Here is a 23,203-nt window from a genome sequence, read left to right as displayed (position 1 = left end):
TTTTTTTTTTTTTTTTTTTTTTTTTTAGAACAGACTTCTGAAATATACATCAAAATAAGTTAACCTTGCTGGAGACAGTTTTACTTTGGGCTAAAACAAACAGATGCTCAGCAAGGCTGAACTGGTGATGCTGTTCTGCTATTGCTATTGATTTATGTTGTCATAAAGGGTCATAGCCATGGATCAGTATTTTTATGATGGTATGAACAAATGTATAACAAAAAGATAATCTTCAAAATTCCTGCTAAAGAAATGAAAGATACAGGGGTTTTTTGTTAAGATGTCTAGAGTTTCCAGGTGGCTCTGACTTCTACGTGGGACCAGGACCTCTAAAAGGAGTACCAGATAACCATTTCCATGTGGAAATAGGACAGTCGAAAAACATTTAGTCAGGTGGTTGTATTCTTTTTGCCGATTTTTGAAAGCAGAAGAAGATGATTTATGATCATAATACATTCAAGTAAGTTTGAAATCAGCTTCTCGTGGGAGCTTTGCCCTGTTCTATCAGAAAAGAGAGGTGATAGCAGGATAGTAGACAACTGTGAGGATGCTTAGAAACACTTTTGAAAGAGAAGACCAATGGCTAAGAACCAGCATTTGAAAATGGAGACAGACCAATACTCGGTGCTTTCAAGACCTGAGACTGAGAAGGTCAGAAGTATGAGGTGGATAGTAAAAAGCTAAGAGACATGTTTGCCAGAGTCAAAACATTTGGGTGTGAAATGACATTCTCCTACTACTTTCACCATCAGAAAAAGTGGGGAGGGTCAGTAAACCAAAAAATGAATCCACTGGGAAATGTGGAAGAATTATCAGAGTTGCCATGAAAACAAACCGTTTTACTCAAATTATTCATTACCCAAATGTATACATTGCCAAAATGTCTGCATTTCTGGACCCTTCATGCTCCCGTCACTGTGTATGCCACCAAGGACGGGTATTTTTTGGTGCTCCTGCCTTTGTTGTATCGTACCAGTCACATGTCAGGCAGCTTTTCTTATCTATACAGTTTTTGTACTTGAGTCCCTATATAACAGCCTTGCAAAAATATATTCCCAGAGTTTGCCGTCTCCTTACTTCGTTTTCCTTTATTTGAAACATTGAAATCAAGTTTTAGGGCTCGGGAAGTATCACAGTTGCTCTAATAGCATGCAGACTTGAGTAGTCAAGTATGTTGCTTTTTACAGATATATATGTACGGATAAATGCGCGTGTGTGTATATATATGTGTATATATAAAGCCTTTATGAGCTGAAAATCTGGAGGTGATTTTTCCTAGGCAAACCTGTGCAGACAGACTTGCTTAGAGAGCAGCCGCGGAGGCCAGCGCTCCCGAAGGTGAACGTGCATGTGTCCTGTTCCATCGGAACAGAGCGAGAGGTTCCCTACGTGAGTTCTTGGAAAGGCTGCGGGTCTCCCCTGCTAGGACGTTTGGTAGGAGTCAGGAAAGGAAAGCGTTTACAGGTTGAGAGCATGAAGTTAGTTTTCCACCAGCTGACCTTTCTCACACACCAGCACAGAGCAGCTTTTCTGTAGCATCAAAAGGTGTTATTGTTTGCCGGAATAACTATGCTAATAAATCCTCTTGTACAAATGTATCTATTATGTCATTAAAAAAAAAAAAAAAGTGTGCTACTTTAAGTGTTTTATTAGCATAACTGCGTTTAAACTAGACCTTTTTCCATCATCACTGTCTGTCAAAATTTGCATTTCTAACATATTCCATGACTTTTCAGTGTTGCCTGGGTCTGTCCTTAAGGTGCACTGTAATAGCAAGTGACAACAGAAGTTCTGTACCAGTGGAAGAGATACAGCTCTCAGCACTGGACTATGCATTACAAAGATTTTCAAACTTGTTTCATCCAAAAGACTTTATTTCCTCAAACCTATAGGTTTTGTTTTTCTCTTCCTCCCTTAACTTTTAATCTACAGGTGCTAAAGTCGATATCAAGTAAGTATGACCTGATATGCTTCAATGATCTTTCTAGGATCTTGTTTGGAGTTACTAGTTTATTTATTCATGGATATTGTCCCCGGTCCACATGTAATAACTGTTTGAATGCTCTCAGTCTACTGTAGTACAAAGCAAATGGGATTTGCATAAATGCAAACACTCATCTGGTCAAATCCTTGACGTGCAGCCCGAGCGACGGTAGAACTAGGCTGTCCTTCGAAAAATCACCGCTGCATGTCACATTAAGGTCTTAGTTTCATCTGCTTTAGCAAAGGGAAAGGCTCATGTCAAGGGACACTTCATGTGTGGATGTTGTATATGTGGGTGTGGATTAATCTCTAGGATATTTCTTAGAAAAAGTGGAAGAAGAAACAAAATTAGTGGTGTATTTTCTGAAAAACAAGCCAAACTTATTGAAATGAGAAAAAAAAATCTGAGAGAATTTGCAGATAGATATTTTTGGTTTGCCAGACATTTTGATTACAATTCTTTGCTTTGATGTAATAACTTGACTACATTACATGTGTAGAATAGGCACTTATCTTACAAATGAATTGCTTTAATATTTATTTTTCTTTGTAGGATTGCTAGATATTTCTTTTTAGATGAGAGACACCTTACCACCAGTGCTTTCTTGGCATTGTTGTCTTCACAAAAAATGTAGATACAAATCTTATTTTAATAAGTGATCTATGTATTTCCCACCTAAACTGTGCCTGGCTACACTTCTTTCTGTTATGAAGAATAACATACTATAAGTTCATGCTAGTAGCTATTAGGAGTAAGAGTAATTTTCATTGCCAGGTTTTCTTCATTTATGTTTATTAAAAAAAACCAAACAAAACCCCCCAAACAAATACCCCTCGTGTCCTCTGATTTCCTTTGTAAGAAATATAACTAATGTAATTTGTAACGTAAGTGTATTTGCTTTTGTTCGACTGTTCAGTCACTGTATTCACTTCTGTTTTACACTGTGAAGAAGTTTACCATAATGAGCAACTCAGAACAGTTTACTTTCTGAAAAACAAGTGACTCCTAGTAGTGCTTGAGTGTGGTTTGTAACATTCCAAAGAACAACAAATACTAAAATACACTATTTTCTTGAACCTGAGCTTCAAAATAAGAGAATCTGAGTCTGACATTTAAGAAATACTGATTCGAAATACATGTGAAATAGATTTCTGATGAAGAGGGAATTTGAGAAGTACTTCTTTAAGAATTCTGGTGAGATACACAAACCACCTTCTGTAAGCTCTCCGAACATAACTAGCATGCTGCTCAGTTTATTCAAAAAGGACTGTAAATTCTGGAAGTTTTAACTTGATATGTTTGCAGGTAGCATGATTGATGTGTAACTCTAGAATGAAAGGAGTATTTAGAGCCTTAGCTATCAGTTTACCAGTTCTTATTCCTTAAACAAAGACAGGTCAGATACTAGTCTTGTCCTCTGTAAGTGTTACAGTTTCTGACTTCATCCTATGAATACAGACATGTACAAACTCAGAAAATATTCTAACACTTGAATGTCTATCGATCACTAAATTAGGAAAAACATAATAGTGGAGGGGGGCTAGCCTATCTGTCATAAGTGTGTTTTTGGTTTTTTTTTCTTTCGTAACTTCTCAGAGGTATATCATATTATAAATGCATTAGAAATGTTTTGCTCTGAGGATATGTAGCATTCCTATAAAGGTTAAATCAATAAAAATGATTTGGCCACATTCCTAAGCATGGCTAGAACAGGTAGCCCGTTGTTTAAGGTACCCTTGAATTTCTGGATCAGATTATTATGGTGCAGCAAAAAGGCTTCTTACTGTCTGCAGACGTTCTGTGTTTCTTTGCGAAGATATCGTCAGCCTAAAAAAACCTTCAGATTTTCTGGGCTACTTAAAAAAAAAAAAAAAAAGTATTTTTATGTATGTAGGTCTCAAATGTTGTGCTGTGTGTGCTGTAAGTTTTAAAGGAAGTTTTGCAACAAGAAGGGGTGAAGACACATCAGTAATTGATAATGACCAGGTATGTAAAGAAGAAAAAAAGAGACATCTTTTAAGTCAGTGTTGAGACTAGTAAAATTGTTGCCCATGTCAGTATCTTTATTAGTTTGTTTAGATTTTTCTTTTTTTGTGCATATGTGATGAAGTAGAGTAGCCATTATATTATGTGTATTTACTATGTCTAGCCAGTTCAGTAAGCAAGTAAGGTTATTAAATGTGATGGTAAAAGACTTCAAACAACTGTTAGTTCAATTTCTTCGAACTTTATACAAAGCTGATAAAATTTAGTAGCCGCTAAGTAGTGTTTATTCAATACATCTGGTCGATTCAGTAGACAGTGTTGAAGTCTGACAGTAGACCATTTTTAGAGATTGAGTGCATTTTAAAATCTTTCCTGCACATTGAGGAGCTACTGTATATTATAGTTACAGGGCAGATTTGTGTCTTACATTGCGTTCATGTGCCGTGCATCTATGCTCCTGACATTTTTCTATAGGTTTTATGGAGCACAAGCTTAATACAAGAACATGTCACTAAGATTAGCGTTCAGCCTGTATGGGTATTTTAGATTTATCGTACTCAGTCTTACTGTGTCCTTTAAGAATACTGGAACTGAAAACCAGTGCTTTTTAATCTTTTTCTTTATTTCTTTTTTTTTTTTTTTTTTTTTTTGGTAGTGTAAGAAAGAGGTTGTATTATTTAAAAGCTCCATCCTAAAATGTGAAATGATGAAGAGCAATCCTGCTGATATAAAGTAAAAAGCACGCACTGCTGGTAACTAGGACTATATGCTTCAAGATGTTTTTCAGTTGTGAAAATTTGATCAGTGAATTAACCGCACATCCGGCTACATACATCTTTGATCAGAATTGGAACATTCCAGCTCGTGTGTGTGTATATGTAAGCCGCCTGCATCAAGTAGATTTTACACATGTGCACTACACATGTGCCGTGAAATTAGTTAGTAAATTAATATTATAATTTAAAGTAACAAAATTAGGCTCTTTCAAGCCTTTGCTTTGTACCTAATGAGTGTGATAATAATTTATCTTTGTATCTGGACAAGCTCAAGTCTTCATTTATTTTAGGATGTATTAATATGCATTTAGATGGCTCAGCTGCATTTAAGATTTTGCTTTTGCTTTTAAAGGGAATATTAAAATTTTACTTTAATGAGCTTAGAACCCCAAATTATTACGAGGTCATGACCGAATTAATTGCTATACAGAATAACAGAGCCTGATTTTTAGGTCTTCTTCCTGAAATACTGTAAAATTAAGAGTTGTTCTAGTGTTTGCATATGCAATACACAGTGTTGCATTAGAATGAAGCTGTTCTTGCTGCAGTATGAAAATGATTCGTGCTGTCCAAGATATTTCTTCCAATTTGATGCTAAATTTTTTTTTTTTTCCTGCTACCTAGATGGTGTTATTTTATTATCCAGATGACTGGACTTTTTCTGAATGTTGGTTTCTTTAATAAAATGTCAGTATAAAGAGTGTGCCCTCTGAATTTGTTTTAGCATTTCTGTTTATGCCTTTTAATCAGAAAGGAGGAAATAAAAATATACCAAACAGCAAGAAAAATATAGCACTTAGTTTTGAACGTACAGAGTTAGATGTACGAGGGGTGGGAAGGAAGCAAAGTGAATGCCCTTTATGCAAAAAATCCTTTTGGGAAAAGGGAACATTTTCACTGGTGTATACTAAGGTACGCCGCCTGAGTAAATAGTTGCTGCTTTCTGGTCCTGTCAGTTTTAAATAAACCATTCATTGTCATGGCTTGGTTATTCCACAAATAACCAAACACAGCGGAGTTAAACGGCGATACCGCTGATTGGAAAAACGCAGACGATGAACTCTCTTAATGGGGATTTGTGCTGGTGGTCTGTACTTAGAGGAAACAAGTTTTGCAGATTGTGTGAGGAAGCAAATGTACTGCAGATTTTAAGTACTGTGTTACAAAGCTGCTCCTGTGCTTGAGTATTATACAATAGCTAGTAGCACTAGTTTATCCAACTTTTGTTAATAAAGAGCTAGACCATATGCGCCCCTTCAACGTTAAAGAGGGAACATGATGCGCTTTTTTTCCTTTTTTTTTCCCCTTTTTTTCCTAAAAGTTCTCTATTTAAAGGTAGAGGATTCTCAGTTCAATACATGATGCATTTGAATGAAACCAGTTACTTGTGGAATTTGTACAGAACATGCAGCAAAGGCATAGATACTACAGCAGTTCAGTGTATGGTTCACCTAAAAGGCTTTTTGAGACATGATAAACTAAATTAGCAAATTCTGACACTATCTTCAGAATTAGATTTTTTTTCTGCTGGTCATATATTAAAATGCTCTAAGTTCTGTGGAATCCTAACTATTTAATCCGTGTAAAATTACTCTTGCTGATTCTACGTGAAGGATAGCATTTCTAGTAAATTATTGATGTGTGATAGTATTAATATAAAAATAACGTCAAATAATATCAATTCTTGGCAGAGCACATCAGAATTCTTTCAAGGTAAATATGGTGTGCCTTATATATACATATACTTTTTTTTAATATATATTGCACTGTGTCAAAACCAGCAGCCGACCTACAAACGGGGCTACTTTGGCTAGAATGTGTGGTTTCACTTCGAAATTTGAGATAAGATTGGCCAGTGTAATGTCCACAAAACCAGTTTCTCTCTTCATGGGACTATGGGAAGAAGCAAGAAGGGACCAAGAGACTTACTCCCAAACCTCTTGTTTCCTCAGAAATATTGCCAAGTATTCTAAACTGAGTAATTCTGCCATCTATTATTTCACTACTAGCACTTACAATTTACGTAGAACATTATAATAGCGTTAATAGACATGCTGCTTTACAAATATTAAGACAGACCCGTGCTGCAGGTTCCTCCGTTGCGTATTCGCAGAGCAAGTAGAGATGTGGGAAGAGTTGTGAACGTTCTTTGGGTATTTGTACTGCTGGCAAACAGCTTCAGTGTTAGGGTAGAAAATATTGTACCAATACAGACGTTTTCTAAATTTACACTATTACTGCCTTTTTTTTTTTTTTTTTTTTTTTTGTTACTTGAAGAATTTCAAAATTTTGGAAGTATGGATTAGTAGGAATTAGAGGTTTGAACTGTATACATGTGCATGTTTGCACATACACAGCTTATTAACATTTCTTAAAAGAAAGAATAGCCTGTTCCAATACCACACATGGACACGTTAAAATATCATGCATTTTTAACTCTGTCTTTTCTGATTTGTATTTAAATGAATGACAGATATTTTGGGAGGATTAACCCCTCTTGAAGCAAACATACTTAGGCATAATTTTTTGTTTATATTGTTTTTCCTTAAAAAAAGTAAACGACCCTCTCTTTTGCTTACATGAGTCATATATATTAAATGTGTTTGATGGAGAAATTAAACTCAACAATAAATTGTAATATCACCCTGCTCTCACTTGTTACACCAGGCTGACATTCAGAAGAACCGCACCCAGCGTATGGTCATTGGTGTAAATCTGCATACGTGCATATAGATGCAAACACATCTTATTAGTGTGATAGTTAATTTTCACTGCGATCGAAGCTGGGTCCTTTTCCTCTGAACAATGAAATATTCTGTAACTGGCAGCGGTTCTGTCTTTCTGTTTCAGCAAACCACAGAGTGGATTTAGATGTAAGATATCTGACCATGAGGGATAAGTAAACAATGGTTTGGCACACTTAGGGTTCAAATAAATTCTGGGGAAAATAAATGTATGTAAGGTCATCAGCTTTTAACTTTCCTCATTCAAGAAAATGAATGATAATAGATTTTAAGTGATTATGAAATTCTAGCAATTCTGATGAAATATGTGAAATAAACTAGTGTCTATCAGAAATACAGTAACCATATTTCAATGAATTCTTGCCAAAATATTTTTGCCATGGGCTATTTAGCTATAGCATATTAAACTTAGAACTATTGTTAATTCCAGAACTGCCTGACCTTAATGAATATGGTATTTTTAAAAGACACAGACAGCAGAAGAAACTGTTTTTAGCCTTTGTTGTAAAAATAAAGGTAGTTTTATTAGAGATGAAAAAATTTTCTTAAAGAAAACTGTTAAGAATACAGTAAATATGATACAAAAAATACCTTACTTTTTGAAGCACCGTATGTATTTAAAGGAAAATGTAGCTTTTTTTCCCCCTTCAACCTTTTGCTATGCCGAAGTTAATTTTTATATCTAAAAATGTTTCATAAGGAATAGGTTACGTGGAATAATTTAATTGCTCTGAATGAAATGACTTCAGCAGTTCAAGTGAGTCAGTAGAAAACCGATGGCTTTTTCCCTCCTGGGGCGAGTTCATACATGAAATAGGAAACGTATAGCTACACAAGGAAGGCTAGAACAGTACACAGTATGCTAACAAGCAGAATAAAAATATATATATACAGGAAACAGACGCATGAATAATGGATTTTTTTTTTAATTGGAAGTGTTAAACAGTTTTATGATACAATAACTGGAGTTTATTTTGTCTTTGTGCTCATCTTTAAAATATTCTCTTTAGGGTGTGCTTTGCAGTACGTTAAGTGGCAGGTCTTATATTTATTTGTAGAAGGGAGCATGTTTATATAAGGAAACGTGCTCTTAGATTTAAGCTTTATTAACTTAAAAACAAAAACACCTGAGAGCAGAAGATGGACCTTCTCAGTCTGTTCCCCATAGGGCTTTAGAAGGCAGTTTGAAAGAAATGTATAAAATAGAAATTGAAGCTATTGTATATAATGTGAGCAAAAATCAATTTTCTTGATAACAGTAGTTTCTTGTGGGGGAATCTGTGGTGAAAGAGGTGGATGTTTTCTGTGTTTTGTGGGTGTCTGCTGTCTCCGGATGAAAATCTGTGGTTAATTCCTAAGTCTGGCAGAATTTACAAGGAAAATCTCTTTGAAATAATGCACAGTTTACTAATTTATTTTTGACTATACTTATCAGAATAAATGTTGGTTTTATTCCTTTCAGAGAAATTAATAATTTCATATTTAAAAGAGCAGTTGAATATTTCAAGTTATATTTCAAGTTTCTTAACTGCTTGAATGAAACTTGGACTCTCTCAGTGCCGAAGTTAAGACCTTAAAATGCTTCAGGTTTTACCGTCTTAAACTCGCTATTTATCTTGAGGCTGCCTTAATTAAAATATTATATACTCTAGGGCATGTTAAACATGGCAATTTATTGTAATTCTTATTAATGGAGTGTATTTAATGAGTTTTCAGAACCAACTCCATCACCTACAACACACGATGTTGGTTTTTATTAGGTACATAGAGTAAACCATACGCATGCTCTGATTTTTCGAGAGGTTCCCAGCACCGACAGCTGCCGTGGGCTCCTGCAGCAGCCGAGCAGGAGAAATTGGGGTGCTCAGGACCTTTGCAGGAGAAATTGGGGTGCTCAGCACCTTTGCAGCCTGGCAAGCATGGGGATAATTCCTCCCCATCCCTCTTTAGTTTCCACTGGAGTGTGCCGGGCTTCTGCTTAAAAGAATGCCAAATTTTGCTTGTCTTTTCAGCCGCTTGCATTGACTTACACTTTGAGAAAATATTTCTCTTTATTTCCTTTGTTACTAATGCTGCCCATTGATGGGTGCGTGCCGTGACGTCCTTAAACACATTTATTATCTACCTTCTCTTCACTCTTTTGAACTGTCTGCACTGCGTAGGTGGGATCTCCTGCAAGAATTATTTACTGCTTTATTTTTTCCTTTATACTTAAATGAATCCAGTATGAGATGTTCACTGTTTACTTAAGACTGCTCTGAGCTTCGTGTTATTCATAAAAAGTACAACCGTGTTCTGAAAAGCAATCAGGAAAAATAAAGGTATAAGGTGCAGTTTTAAGATTAATATTAGTCTGACCATGACCAAGAAATCACACTGCCTGGGAGGAATTTCAGTATTATTGTTATGCTCTTAATGTGGGGTGGCAAAGGCTTTAAATATTTCTGGTAGAGTAGTTAATACAGCATGGAAGTTTGATATTTGTACAGTTTGTAAAGGAATTTGAGGTGTTACCCTATTTTGACTTCAGTTTTCAAGTATGCACTGGTGCATCATTAATCATAGGAAATGCAAAAATAAATAATATAGTCCCTTTGGATTTTTCATGTGAATACTTACCTTTTCCTTTTTTTGTATATACAGTTGAGGTATTTAGGTAACCCCTAACCTTTTGCTTCAACAAGGAGGTACAGTATAAAAATATTACCACAGTCTTCATATGAGCAGTTCTCTCTAAGAAAACCTCTAGATGAATATTTATTGAAAAAAAGCAAAGTTGCAATACAGAATGACTTAGCTTGGCCTGAATATTATATTTTAGACCACCAGTGAATAAAATTAAAAGCACATGGATTTTGAATAACTAGAAAAGGTTGTAATTGATTAGCACTGCATGAAAGTATTGAAGTGGAGTAAGTTTTGATTTGTGAATGGTTCTATTCAATAGAGATTAATCCTGTATGTTTGATAAAAATCTTAGTGCCCCTAATGAGTTAGGTTGTGTTGTGTTTTTTTTTTTTTCCCCCCCTCAGTTTATTTAACCACCAGATAGTTTGATGTTCTTCTAACAAACTGGAACATTTTGATCTTGGTGAATTTTACATCAGTGTAGTTGATTTAAACTATATTGGCTATTAATAGTCCATTTGAGACATAATTAAACAGATCAGTGCATTTTGCTACCTAAGAGTCATATAAGTGGTGTAGTCCAATTCTGCCTAGTTTAGGGGTTTTATATCCCGAATGCCCTAGTGAGAAGCTTGCAGCTTTCTAATGCACACGAGAATAGTCATTCTTGCGTAGTTTTCAGTGGGGTTTTTTTTAAAGTTCTAGTATTTTAAATTATATTTTATGCAAAGGGTAGTGATTACTGAGATTTTTGCTTAGCATTCACAATAATATGGATATGAAACAAAACTGGAACATGCAGAAAATTTCTGCTTTATATACATGGTAATCAAAAAGGATCTGTTTCTCTCTTATCAACAGCTTAATTAAAATAAAAAACTGGGATTTCTCGCCAAATACTGAAACAGTTGAGAACTGAAATCTACAAAAGGTTTGGGTTTTTTTTTTTTTGAAGAATAAATGAGAAGATACTGAGGAGTATCTTAATTTAAGCAGAGTAAAGTTTTTATTGTGAACTCAAAGATTTGCATTTAGATTTACCACGTCTGTCTATTGGGATCAGCTTCCAGAAGTTACATGTGAAATAATTGATTAAATTGTCAGCCAAATTTTGATCTGATTTACTTTCTTCAGTGAAATCCTCATATGAAGATGCATAGAACATATTTGATTTTTTTTTTTTTTTTAATAAAAGTTGTAACTTGTGGGAAGCATTTTGAAACTATTTTATTCTCTGAAATACTTTGTGTAAACAATGTTTACCAAAGTTTCTAATACATACGCTGGGTTTGTGTTTTGGGATTTTTTTTGCATTCTGTTTATTTTGAGCGATATTTTTCTTCAAACAATATAGATCTGAATATAATATCCTTTGTTGGCTGAAATGAATGCACTTATATTTAAAAGCTTAACAAGTTTTAAATAGGCACGATGCACTCAAAACCTGTCTATAATTAGCATAAGGTAGAAATACTCTGCATATCACACGTAGTATTTAGTTAACTCAAACGTACTAAATTGTTCACATTAATTAGGAAGGGATCCTACTCTTTTTTTTCCCCCCTTTCATATGAAGTCAAAAATACATAGAAAAAACAAGTGAAATAAGAATTTTCAGAAATGTGGTTAGTGGCACAGAAGAGCAACCATGCGAGTTAATCATCACAGTGCTATTTTCCTTCCCTATTATTACTTGTCGTTATGTTTTATCAGTTAATTCTTGAAGAGAAACATAATTAAATTGAACAGTCCTGAAAGGAATAAGGTGGAGGTGGCAGTAGGAGGAGGTATAGAGGGTATGGAAAGGAAAAATAGATAGTGCGTTCTGACGTTCTGCTGCACCATTGGTAGGAAACGGCAAATTCAGGAGTAACTTGGGTCTTCTGACTTTTTCTCTTTTAAATATATACTCTTATTTCCTTTTATAAAACTGGGGTTTTTGGTGTTTTTGTTTTTAGCTTAAGATATATTGCTTACATATTGGTAGAGCTGGTGAGATTTTGTTGTTCCTTGCATCCATTATTTGTGTCCAAAGTGTAGCTTGTGTACCCAACCCTCTCTGCAGAAGTTTGGGGACAAGCATTTTTCCTGTTCCAGGACTTCTCCCTCGCTTCCCGAATGATCAAAAGTAGATGAATTAAGCAGTCAGCCCTCGGTGTTTTGATAATTTTAGCCAACTAAATTTCTTCTAATCTCTTTTGGAAGTAAAAGCAAAAGAAAGTCCCTATACATGTAAACTGTATTTCCTGTTGTAAACACTGGGATAATGTGGTCTGGCTGCGCTTCTGCTGGGCTTCGGTAAGACAGCAGTTTGAGGAGGAAAAACTGCTTCCCAGGTCTGCATTAGCATTTCAGCTCAGCATTCCGTGGGTTATAGCGACATTATGTAGGTTATGTTCTCTCTCCTGGTATCTGTAGATCGTCAATTAAATCTGTCTCTCATCTGGAGGAAGCTATTCTTGATTTCTGTCCCTACACACGGTCTTATTCATGTGCTTAACTGGGAACCAGTCAAAGCGTGTGAAGTAGGAGGGGTGAAAGGAACTCCAGGCATTGGTTCATTACAATACAAGGTTAATCGGGATGTATATACTGAAAACGGTCCTAGCATTGTTGTTTTTCTTACAAGGGGGGGCAGGGGAAGAAAATAAATGGGTTTAGCTACAGTGCCAACATAGTTTCAACATGATGGAGACCATTAAGAAAATCTTGTAAGTTTTCAGATTTTTTTTTTCTTCTTGATCTTTCAGAATTTTCAGTTAGTTCTCCTGATTTGTCTCAGTAAATGATGCTTTGGAAAAAAGATTTTTGAATATACTTCTTGCTGCATGTCACGGATGACTAGAATAGAGCATTTTCCAACATGCTTCAAAACATTATTTTACTTGCAGTTAAATCACTTAAAGTCATATTCAGATTTATTTAATGTTTTGTGAGTGAAGTTCTCTGTAATGATTATAAAACTGTATCTGAGAGGAAGCAGCTTTTCAAAGTAAGTGATAGAGGTGCAGTTTTATAGCCTATTTATGATTTTTATGGGCATGTATGTATGCAGTGCCTATAAATAATTACCTCACTATACCTATATGATTTCTTAAAGGAGTCTATTTTTACAGTTAGAATATTGAAGTAAATATTTGGTAGTGCTCTTCGACAGAGTTATTTAAATCCCACTTTCAATTAAAAATTAAATTCATCAGCATGCTAAATCATGTGGTTTTTAATTTCATGGCTTAATATGTTTGTGCATGTATGGTTTGCCTTGTTCATAGTAAGTTTAACGAGAAGAATTTGCTTTTACAAATGAATATATATCAAACATGCTTTGCTGTGAAACGAGGGCAGCAGAAAGACCAGAGAACTGCAGATTTACCCTGATAACTTAATCTCGTATATGTGCTTAAAAATAAGATGTCTGGAACAATTATAGGGCAGTTATGGGTAGGATAGGCTGCTATATGCTACACGCTGCTCTTTTTCATCAGGTTTAGAGAATAAGCAGTTTTAAATCATATAATTTAAGTCTCTTATAATACCTTTTGCTAACCAGTCATGGTGGATACGTCTAAAAGCGTTACGCTTTACACCAGAGTTCTCCATAAGACTTGGTGCTGTTGTTGATTAAGTCACTAAATACTTTTCTCTTTTTTCCCCCGTAAGATAATATTGAAGGTGATACTAGATCCCATCAGCCCCTTCCAGATCTGCCCCTCAGACCAGGTGACAGCCGAGCACACCTGCTGTCCAGCACTACGGGCTGAGCCACCAACTCACAAATTTGTTCATAAATCTGCAGAAATTCTTTACAGTGACACCCCCCCTCCCCCAGGTACGCTTTTTTAACATCCTAACATCCCATTCGGCAGGTTTTTCTTTAGATAACTACAACTAGCATTGTGAAAAGTCAGAAAACTCCCGACGGTGGAAAACAGAAGCTCAAATCTTGCAGTACTCACCCCAAAAGAAGTTTTGCTGACATGGTGTCACTGAGCTGAACAGGCTGTTTGATGCCATAGTCCCTCTCGGTTCACGCAGAGCTTTCACCTCCTGGTGTAAATACTTCTTGGATCCTCAAACTGAAAACACAAACCATAGCCAAACCTTGGTTTAGTTTTACAGTGTTCCTGGATTGCATAGACTCTATAGTTGTTTTTTTCCCTGTCAAAAAATTGTGTAGCACTCGCAACGTGTGAAAAGCAAGGAAACAAAACAAAAAAGAGAATGAGCAAATATTTGAAGGACCTACTATTACTGCATAGACTGTGGTTAGAGAGCACTTACTGACTCTGTTGGTCTCAGTGGCTGGTAGTGACCTGCGGAGATTAACCATTTAAAAACCAGAGACTTCGCTGCTGTCCTCCTGGAGAAAGTTTGCACCGCACTTGTGGTTCTGTGGTTGTTTGTGAGGCGAATGAAGCATTCACACAATCCAAAAAAGCAAAAGCTTTAAAACTCCTTTTTTTTTTTGCAAGCACTGTTACTGGAGCGAGCGAGTCATGTGGCTGTGACATCAGAGGACTCCGAGCAGGGACTGCCCACACTGTGGCTTTTTCTTTCTCTTGCCCCCCCCTTTTTTTTTTAAAAAAAAAAACAAACCTTTTTAAAATTTTTTTTTGAGATATATTTTGACAAAAGGCCCGTGGTAAGGCCCTTCCTGGCATCCAGAAGGATATAGCTTTTTAATTTTTGTGACTCAGGAGGATTTGGAGAGAGTACAAAGTGCTGTAAGAGCCCAAACTTCTGTACAGTTAAAGCATATGGACAGCAGAACTTTATTTGTACTCTCAGTTCAGGTTCCCCCCGCTCTTCTTCCCCCCTCCTTTTTTTTTTTTTTTTTTTTTTTAAATTTTTTTTCTTTTTCCTTCCTTCTCCCTCCTTCATTATTATGTCTGTGGAAAAGTGAGCAAAATTGGCACAAGTGGCTGTGTGAAATTCTGAACAACAGTGATGATTTACAATAATTTACATCTTTGGATTGTATCACGAGCTTGGGTCTGCTTCACATTTGCTGGGTGGCTGGATTCCTTCTGTTTTACTTTTTCTCCTTGTCTTCCTATACTTGTGAATCTGTAACTCATTGTAAGAAACTTTACCTTTCCGAAGGTCCAGTAGCCGACTGCTTTTTGGGGTTGTGTTTTTTACTGTAATTGGCTGTCACGCAAGTGTTAGTCCAGGGATTCCTTTGCAAATCTTAAATCATGTCTCCCTTGCTTTACGTGCCTTCAAAACTAGTTGGCAGTTTTATGTAATGCGAATTAAGGGCAATTATGTTTCTTTTATATTTGGGGCAGAATGTCATTTGGTTATCATAACTAGTTGTGTGCTGCAGTCTGAGTGATGCTTTTGAATCCTGGTGTGGCTGAGGTTTAATGTAGACGTTGCATAACAGAATGAACTGGGAGGTTCTGATTGCGCTTACATTAATTGCATATTACAGTTTCAGTGTTTAAGAGAAATAGAACAGTCAGAATTTTTGGGAGACTATAAGTAACTTTATTCACCAGTTAATGTTAGCACTTAGTTTTAAAATGAAACATAAATTTGATGCATATGCAAGATTTTAATACTTTATATCATCTGTGTGCATGTGTGTATAATATTTTTTATATACTTAACATATTGTAACTTCGACTTTGATTGTGTAATATAAGCCTTTACTGTACCAGTACGGAGTGGGTTAACAAAAGCAGTATTTTTTTGTTTATAATAGAGGCTTTGAAATAAATTGCAAAATGCTGTGTGTAGTAAGGAATAATGTGCACAGACAGTGTGTATTAGTAGCCTTGATTTGCTCACTCGGATTCAGAACAAAATTGGAAACATCTTTAAGAAAGTTTTGGGGTTTTTTTTGCCCCTTTGGACATTATGTCTAGAACTTTTCTTATTAGCCTGATTGTATCACAGATGCACTGTATTTTCTAGTTTTAGCTGAGTGATTTTATTTTTTTTTTTTCCTTTGGCATTTATATTTTTGGGAGCAGAAGAATTATGTACAACATTTTCTAGACCCTGTTCAGTTTTCACTTTTAAAATAAAATATGTGTCTTTGAAGCTGCCATCCTTCCTTTTTTATTTTCCTCTTTGTCCTCAGCTTTCCCGGTAAGAATTTGGCCAGGAATGATGTGAGATGAACAGCTGGGGGTGTGGGTGGGGAGCAGGTTCTCTGTTTTGAGCAGGTTGAGAGAAAAAGGAGATTTCAGTAAAATTAAGAGATTCTACGTTTTGATTTTCATTTTATATTTACCAAAGCAACATAAACCCATTCATAAAACTACTTTCGTAATAGTTATTGTAAGGTAAATGGCATTGTTTGTATCTCAGTACTTCGAAAGTTATTAGCTATTGCCCAAATTACTGAATTCTGCCTTAAAATGAAAAAGGAGTATTCTGCAAATCACTCATTTCATGTAAAAGTGAGGCTGATATTTAATTCTCCTAACGATGGATTGCTTTTATTTCTTTATATTTCCACACTATAGTTAAGAACATCAGTGGAAAAAAGATAAGGGTATAGAAATGATGAGAAGAATCATATAAACAAAATATGTTTGTGTACGTTACAGTTTTAATCAACTTTTGATGCAGCAAAAGCTTTAGAAGTTGCTGCCTCTGTTGTTTGTGGAACTCTGAATTGTAAGCACAGTGTTTCTTCCATATTTCTCAACTTTTGTTTGATAGCAGGTAGATTAATTTTTTTCATAGAACAGATAACCCATGTCTTGATCTTAAACACTTGTTTTCATACATATGAATGCAATTGTTTGATTTCTTTTTTTTTTAAAGCTCCAGAATTTATTCTTAGTCACATCTTTAACATTAGAATAGCGAACTTCCTACAAAAGTTTGAATTTTAAAATTCATTCTATTGAAATACTGTGTGCAGACTGTCTCTGGACTGACTTTTTAATGCTTTCACTTGTGTACATGAAGTTACACTCTAACTTTATTGCTGTGTTTTGATATGATGCCTATATGAGATTATTTTTACTGTATGTACTTTTTCACCTGTGCTGTCAAGACAGTGCAGTGAAGTCTTCATCTAGTAAGGCAAAATCCCTTAAAAGCAGAAAACCAGCTCATTTAACTGAGTAATCTAGATGTAGTTTGCTGAAATGGTAACTGAAAAAAATGATAGATTTTTAGTGCAGAGACATTATAAAGCTAAACTTCATGCAGACCTAATATCTGCAAATCTGACGGCTTCTTTCAGTGTAGTTTGTGTTTCTGCTGAAGCAGATGGATGAATCCTGGAAATCCACTGTAGAAACCAGTGTCTTGATTGCAGACTGGCGCTTGACCATCTTTTGTTTGAAAGGCAGGTCTCCAAAAACCGAAGTTAACGTATATGTTCCATAGGGGATGCTTTAAGTCACAATTACACTTACAAAGGAAGTATTATGCTTAGGAATTTCTCTGGTAAACTATGGGCTTGATCTTTGATGACAAATGAAATCTTACTTAAAGTCAATCGTAATGCAACGCTAAAAGGTAATTACGTCTTGCGCTTTTTTTTGAAATGCGTATTGAAACTTTTAAACCGTGTTTTATTTCCAAACATTTTGCCTTTTGTCACTCGAAGTTCGTACAGCACGTAAACAGCATGATGTGCTGCTGAACGTTTATTTGTACTTAAATGTTTGTTTCTATGCTACAACTGGGGAAATATAAATATTCCGCTTAAAGCGGTATGATGACAAACTTGTTAATTTGCACTTACTTATAAGTTTTACAATATATACTCTAACACGACGCTGACTTTTATAATACATAAAGTCCTAATGCAGTTTCCTCAGATGCAGGTTTTAATTGTAGGTGTTATTAACGTATCTGTTCCCGCTAGAGCAATTTTTCTTTTTGTTTTTTTAGGAACGAAACCTCTCTCTTTGGCGCTGTTTTTCATAACTTGGAAGTAATGACAATTTTTAGAGGGATAGTACCGTGTTTTCGGATGGTTCTTAGGTGATACATTTAACGTACCGTTTGATTTAAAATATTTGCACTTTTGTTGCTAGACTGGAGTCTCTTGTAGACTCCTAATGTCCAACATCTCTGCAAGAGCTTCAAGTGTGCTGATATTGCATTTATACTAAACTGGTAAAGCAAAAGTTAAAGTCGCCGTTGATTGAAAAAAAATATAACTGCAAGGTTATTTTAGCAGTCCTTCATTTAAAAATGCTACCTATCGGTGTCTGCAAAGAGTAGCATTAAACATCTGAATTTTACTGCTGCCTTTTTATGACGACTTTCTGTTCTCTGACTTATAACCTTTTTCTAAATAAGATTTGGTTTGAAGCAGACAGTGCTCAGGACCACTTTAGCATAGAGAGGAGGAAAAAATACTGTTACATTTCTAGTGTAAGCAAATGCATGTTTTCTGTGCAGTGGATTCAGGCTACTGAAGATCAAATTAAACTTTAAACTCAGCTGTTATTTAAATTGAAAGGATGTTCATCTGTTAACAGGCGAGTATATCATATAATAGCAAGTAACAATAAATTGTTTTCCTTCGTCTTGAGTTGCCACCTCTCTCACTTCTCCAGTGAAATAATCCAACCCCTGATCAGGCTTTGCACGAGGGACTACATCTTAATGGTCAGATGTGCCTCATCTTGATTATTCTTACTGCTGAGACTTTTTTTCTGACAAATGTGACTTTTTTTTGTATTCCTTAGATACATCTTGTAGACTGGATATTAGTTGAGAAAGCACTTTTGATTAGATGCACGCATTCTAAACAATCGATATATGGTGTTTAAGATAGTCCTAACCTCCTAGCTATATATTTTTTCTTTTTTTCCTTTTTTTTTTTGCCTTTTTTTAAAGTCAACTTGCAGAAAATATGGGAAACTTGTCTCATATAACAGCTGAGGATGTGGCTAGGTTAAGGCAGGAAACTGCTACCCACAATGCAATGTTACATACACTACCACTTAATAAAATTTATTTCAAACATGCTACTGACAAAACCAAAGAAAAATAATATCCTAACTATGCTAGTTAGTACACTAAATATATCTAGGGAAAAGTGAAAGTAATCTCTCTAGAGCCTTTTTTGCTTCTAGGGTACAATGCTACCAGTAGTTAAACCGGAGCAGATCTCAGTGGCTAAAAGCAGTGACCTATTTTTAGAAAATATTCACATTGCTCTGGAAATAAATGATTATATGCTTTTTAATACCAGTCCAAGTTATTTTATGGAGACAGAATTCAGATAAGCGCTCTCCTTAGATTTTTCTGGCTGTCAAAATAGCCTCTTATGTAGTTTTAAAACTGGCAGCTTTTCTTCGTCCTGTTTTTCACAGAATCTTACTTCTGCTGCAGCCAAGCAGCCTTTTACCTTTCCTTCCCACTTCATCTATTTGTAGCTTGGTGTGAAGATATTTTCCATGTCATATGTGGCAAAGGAGCCCAGAAGAGGAAAGTTCATCTTCCTAGATTATATGAAGATTTAAAGGCTTCTGGTTGTTCTATTTGATCGCCTGCAAATTGAAGAGTGTAATAAGTTGCGAGAGGTGAATATGTTCAGTTAAATTCTAAGGCAAATTGAATAGGCTTGAAATTTCCCAATATCAGAGAGAGATCCGTGTGAAGTCACTGATGCTGCTCTGCCATAAATGCCTTGAAAGTCTCGTTCTAGGTGTATTTTTTGTTGCTGTCTGTTCTTAAACGCGCGTCTATGCCGGGCGATCCTCTCGCAGGACATTTCTGAAGCGTTTGCCTCTCCAGTTAGAGAACACTTATCAAGACCAGCTGCTGTGGTGCTGTGGATCCTGTCCATGGACTCATGGTGGTCTCCTGAACAACGTTCTTCAAGTTTGACAGGTGAGACAGAGGCTCTCCAGTGCCACTGCTTCTGGATGAATCCAGCTGTGGTTGGAGAAAGTGCATCTTGCCAAAATATATGGGTAAGACCACACACAGCCTTTAAAATAGTTATTGTAAGCTTATTTTTAGGCAATATATGTCTTGACAGTTCTTTTATTTGCATGCCAGTTTCACTGCTGCTTGTAGATTTTTCATTTATTTTAGTAATGGCAATTGCAGATTTAGATCTGTGTTTGTTAAGCTTTTGCACAACATTTACACTGGAAAAATACAGACTTGCTGCTTTCAAACCTCAGTCAAGATTAGAGAACAGATTTTAAAAAATATTCAAGCAGAGTATTCACGCTTTTCAGAATTAGTGTCAGTGTTTTCATATTAAACCCCATTTTCAGGGGCATAGTTCAGCAATAAAAATTTGTTTCTGGTTTTAAAATTATACCAGTTTCAGTAGCTTCTGTGCTTGTATAAGTCTGCAGCAATGTCGATTTAAGACATGAAATTAGTTCAGTAAGTAATAAAAAGGAAATGTTTTTTTAGAAAAAATGTGTAGTTATTAAATACTGAATTTAGAATCTGTATTTGATTTATGTTATAACTCCTGGACAGTATTTTTCATGTGTATTTTAATGTGTAGAATATTCTTTGCATTCTAAGTGCCTGCTTCAACAGTTGGCTCTGTAACATGTATTTAAAATATTGTATGTTTGACAGTATAGAAGGGGGTTACACCCTGTAGAATTTCTGAGTAAACAATACGCATTTGGTAACTTTGAGAACAGATGTTTTTTAAATACCCCAAAAGAAATTAAATACAATACTGAAATGGAATATCATAAACCATTCATTGGGTAGTGATGCTTTAACGTTATGGATTCATAATGATGTTTTTTTCCCCTGTTTCTGTATTTTCCAGATTATCTTGCATAATTAATGCATGCCTGTTTCTCAACAAAACATTACTCATTTTTTATTACTGAACATTGCATAGTACTGTTGTTTATAGCACTGGACTTTACAGACAATTAAGGAAATAGTCACTGCCCTGAGGAGTATACAATTAAATATAGGCAGCCTAGCCATTTATGTAAAATATGAAAAAGAGGGAAGGGAAAAACCCCACGTAATGAACTGTAATAAAAATGAGTGATTTGAAGAACTTCATGGCAAAGGGAGAGTAGTTAGTTTTAATTTTGTTGTTAACTTTCTCCATGCGTTCTAGTATGAAGAGTGATAGATATTTGTGTGCAATTGGCTGGCCTTATCTGCTTGAACTCGAGCGTGATGCCAGATCATCACACTTGCTTCTCTGTGTTTTTTGGTAAAAAACCTCAACCCTGTAACATTTCCTTATGCAATGAATGCAAGTTGAAATATTTCTGTGTTTTTTATGATGTTTACATACATTTGAGTTCATTGGTCATGTGAATAGTATTTTTTTTTTTTAGAAAAAAAATAGTAAAATTAGGTAGTTTCATCCTTTCTCCCATTCATCTCTCCGCATCCTTTTTTCTTTTTTTTCTAAGTATTTGGTACCTGGACCTACTTCTTTTCCACAGCTTTTCCAACAGTGTAAGCTTTCCCTTGTAATTAAAAATGTATTTTTTTGTTGGTGAAGAGGTCTGAAGATCACTCATGAGCGAGCTGAAAAGAAGATGAGAGGGAATGGAAGGAATACAACTGGAAGGAGGCGAGTTAGAAAGAAAGTCTTGTGTTTTTTTTACTGAGTTACTCTTTTAACAGTATGGCTCCCATTCTGTAGAGAAAGAATACTGAAGGTGAGGAGAAATGAAGAAACTGAAACAGGATGAAGAACAAAAAACATGCATCCCTTTTCATGGCGACAGCATCCATAGGAGAAAATGGCCTTCCAGTCTCCCAGGCAATGGGAAACCCAGGTTGTTCTGAAATAACCAGTTCAGGTGATTCCATTCACTGATGTTCAGAAACACAGGTGTCAATTCTTTTTAAGGTGTTTTTTTTTTTTTTTTTTTTTGTCATGCTCTGAGTAACAGACTGCTTAATAACTGAGTGGTGGTAATGAAGAAAAAAAATATAAAAATGAATTACAATCATTCTTTCTACTCATACCTCCTCCTTCTCTGACCTTCCAACCCTAAAATTAAGGAAGCAAGGCTGGTCTTTCAGAGAGACCCTGTGGTTTGGTTGCCAGAATCCAGACCTGTAACTTCTAAGATAAATAATGCCAAGCTTTGAGGAAATGTTCTGTGTGGGTAAGACAGTGTATGTGTTATTTAGTTTTTAATACTTAGATATTTTTGTACTTTACCCATTTATTTCTGTTCTGTTTAGGTAGAAAAATAATAATTTGCTTTAAGAAGATACACCACCGCGTCTACTTGTTAGGTCCATGAGGGAAGGGTCTGTTGGGCACCCAAAGCAATTAGCTCTGCAAGTATCGACAGCTGGGTGACCAGAGTGCTTTTAACTTGGAGACCAACCTATAATCAAAGTGAATTGTTACATTTCCATTTCACGGGCAAATGCAGGTTCTGGGTCTGCCAATTGGCACAATGTACTGAGGGGTCCAATTCTGCATTTTGGGGATCAAATTCTGCATTTTGGCATAAAAAAAGGTGATAGTGGGCAACCTACAGACTATTGGGTGTTGCCTTCTGATTCCAGCGTGTATGAGGACAGGCCATGGCAATGAATGGGCGCTTAGTACTCCAATCACTTTTGTACGGCCAAATTCCTTGTTAGGGATTGGAATAGGAATATGTTGGAACGGGAGCATTAAAAACAAGTTTTGTTGGAAAATTTGGCAGCCTAGTCACAAATGAATCCAGGCTGAAAAATAAACGGTGTTCTCTAGTATTTTCTAAATTCCTTTCCTAAGAGCATTCGGCTTCTGGAGTGGGGTTTTTCAGTTGTTCTGGACCTGAAAACATCTCGGACTCAGGGTCTCGGCTCTGTCCAAAAATTAGTTCAGGAATCTAACAAATCTCTGTTTCATGTAACTGCATATCAAATAAGATGTTGATTGGTGAATATTTGCATGGAATAATGAAATTTATTTGTATTTTTTAAGCTTCGTAATTTTTTTAAAAAGCTGTATTTTAGGCGAGTGGGATCTACATTGTAGGTTAATTCCTGTGACACTTACTTTGCACCAAAATCCATTAGATGAGGCCAGTTACATTCTCGGTGACATTCGTCTCTTCTGGATTTCATGCAGGTCCTTCTAGCCAGGCTTCTTCATCCATTGGAGGCACCCATGGGGACGTACAGATTGATGCTAC

The 23,203-nt window shown here is 35.7% G+C and overlaps 2 protein-coding genes across 2 annotated transcripts in view; one reads left to right on the top strand and one right to left on the bottom strand.

The window, feature by feature from the left end:
• The window catches only part of RUNX2 (RUNX family transcription factor 2), a 153,082-nt gene extending 138,950 nt beyond the window's left edge, over positions 1-14,132 (bottom strand). The window contains exon 1 of the mRNA XM_065630708.1: positions 14,075-14,132. Coding sequence (XP_065486780.1) covers positions 14,075-14,132 — 58 coding nt within the window. The remainder of the gene's footprint in view (positions 1-14,074) is intronic.
• The window catches only part of SUPT3H (SPT3 homolog, SAGA and STAGA complex component), a 280,232-nt gene that overhangs the window by 29,333 nt on the left and 227,696 nt on the right, over positions 1-23,203 (top strand).

Source organism: Caloenas nicobarica, chromosome 3, assembly GCF_036013445.1.
Source record: "Caloenas nicobarica isolate bCalNic1 chromosome 3, bCalNic1.hap1, whole genome shotgun sequence".
Lineage (NCBI taxonomy): Eukaryota > Metazoa > Chordata > Aves > Columbiformes > Columbidae > Caloenas > Caloenas nicobarica.
This window is presented reverse-complemented; position numbering and strand designations above follow the sequence as displayed.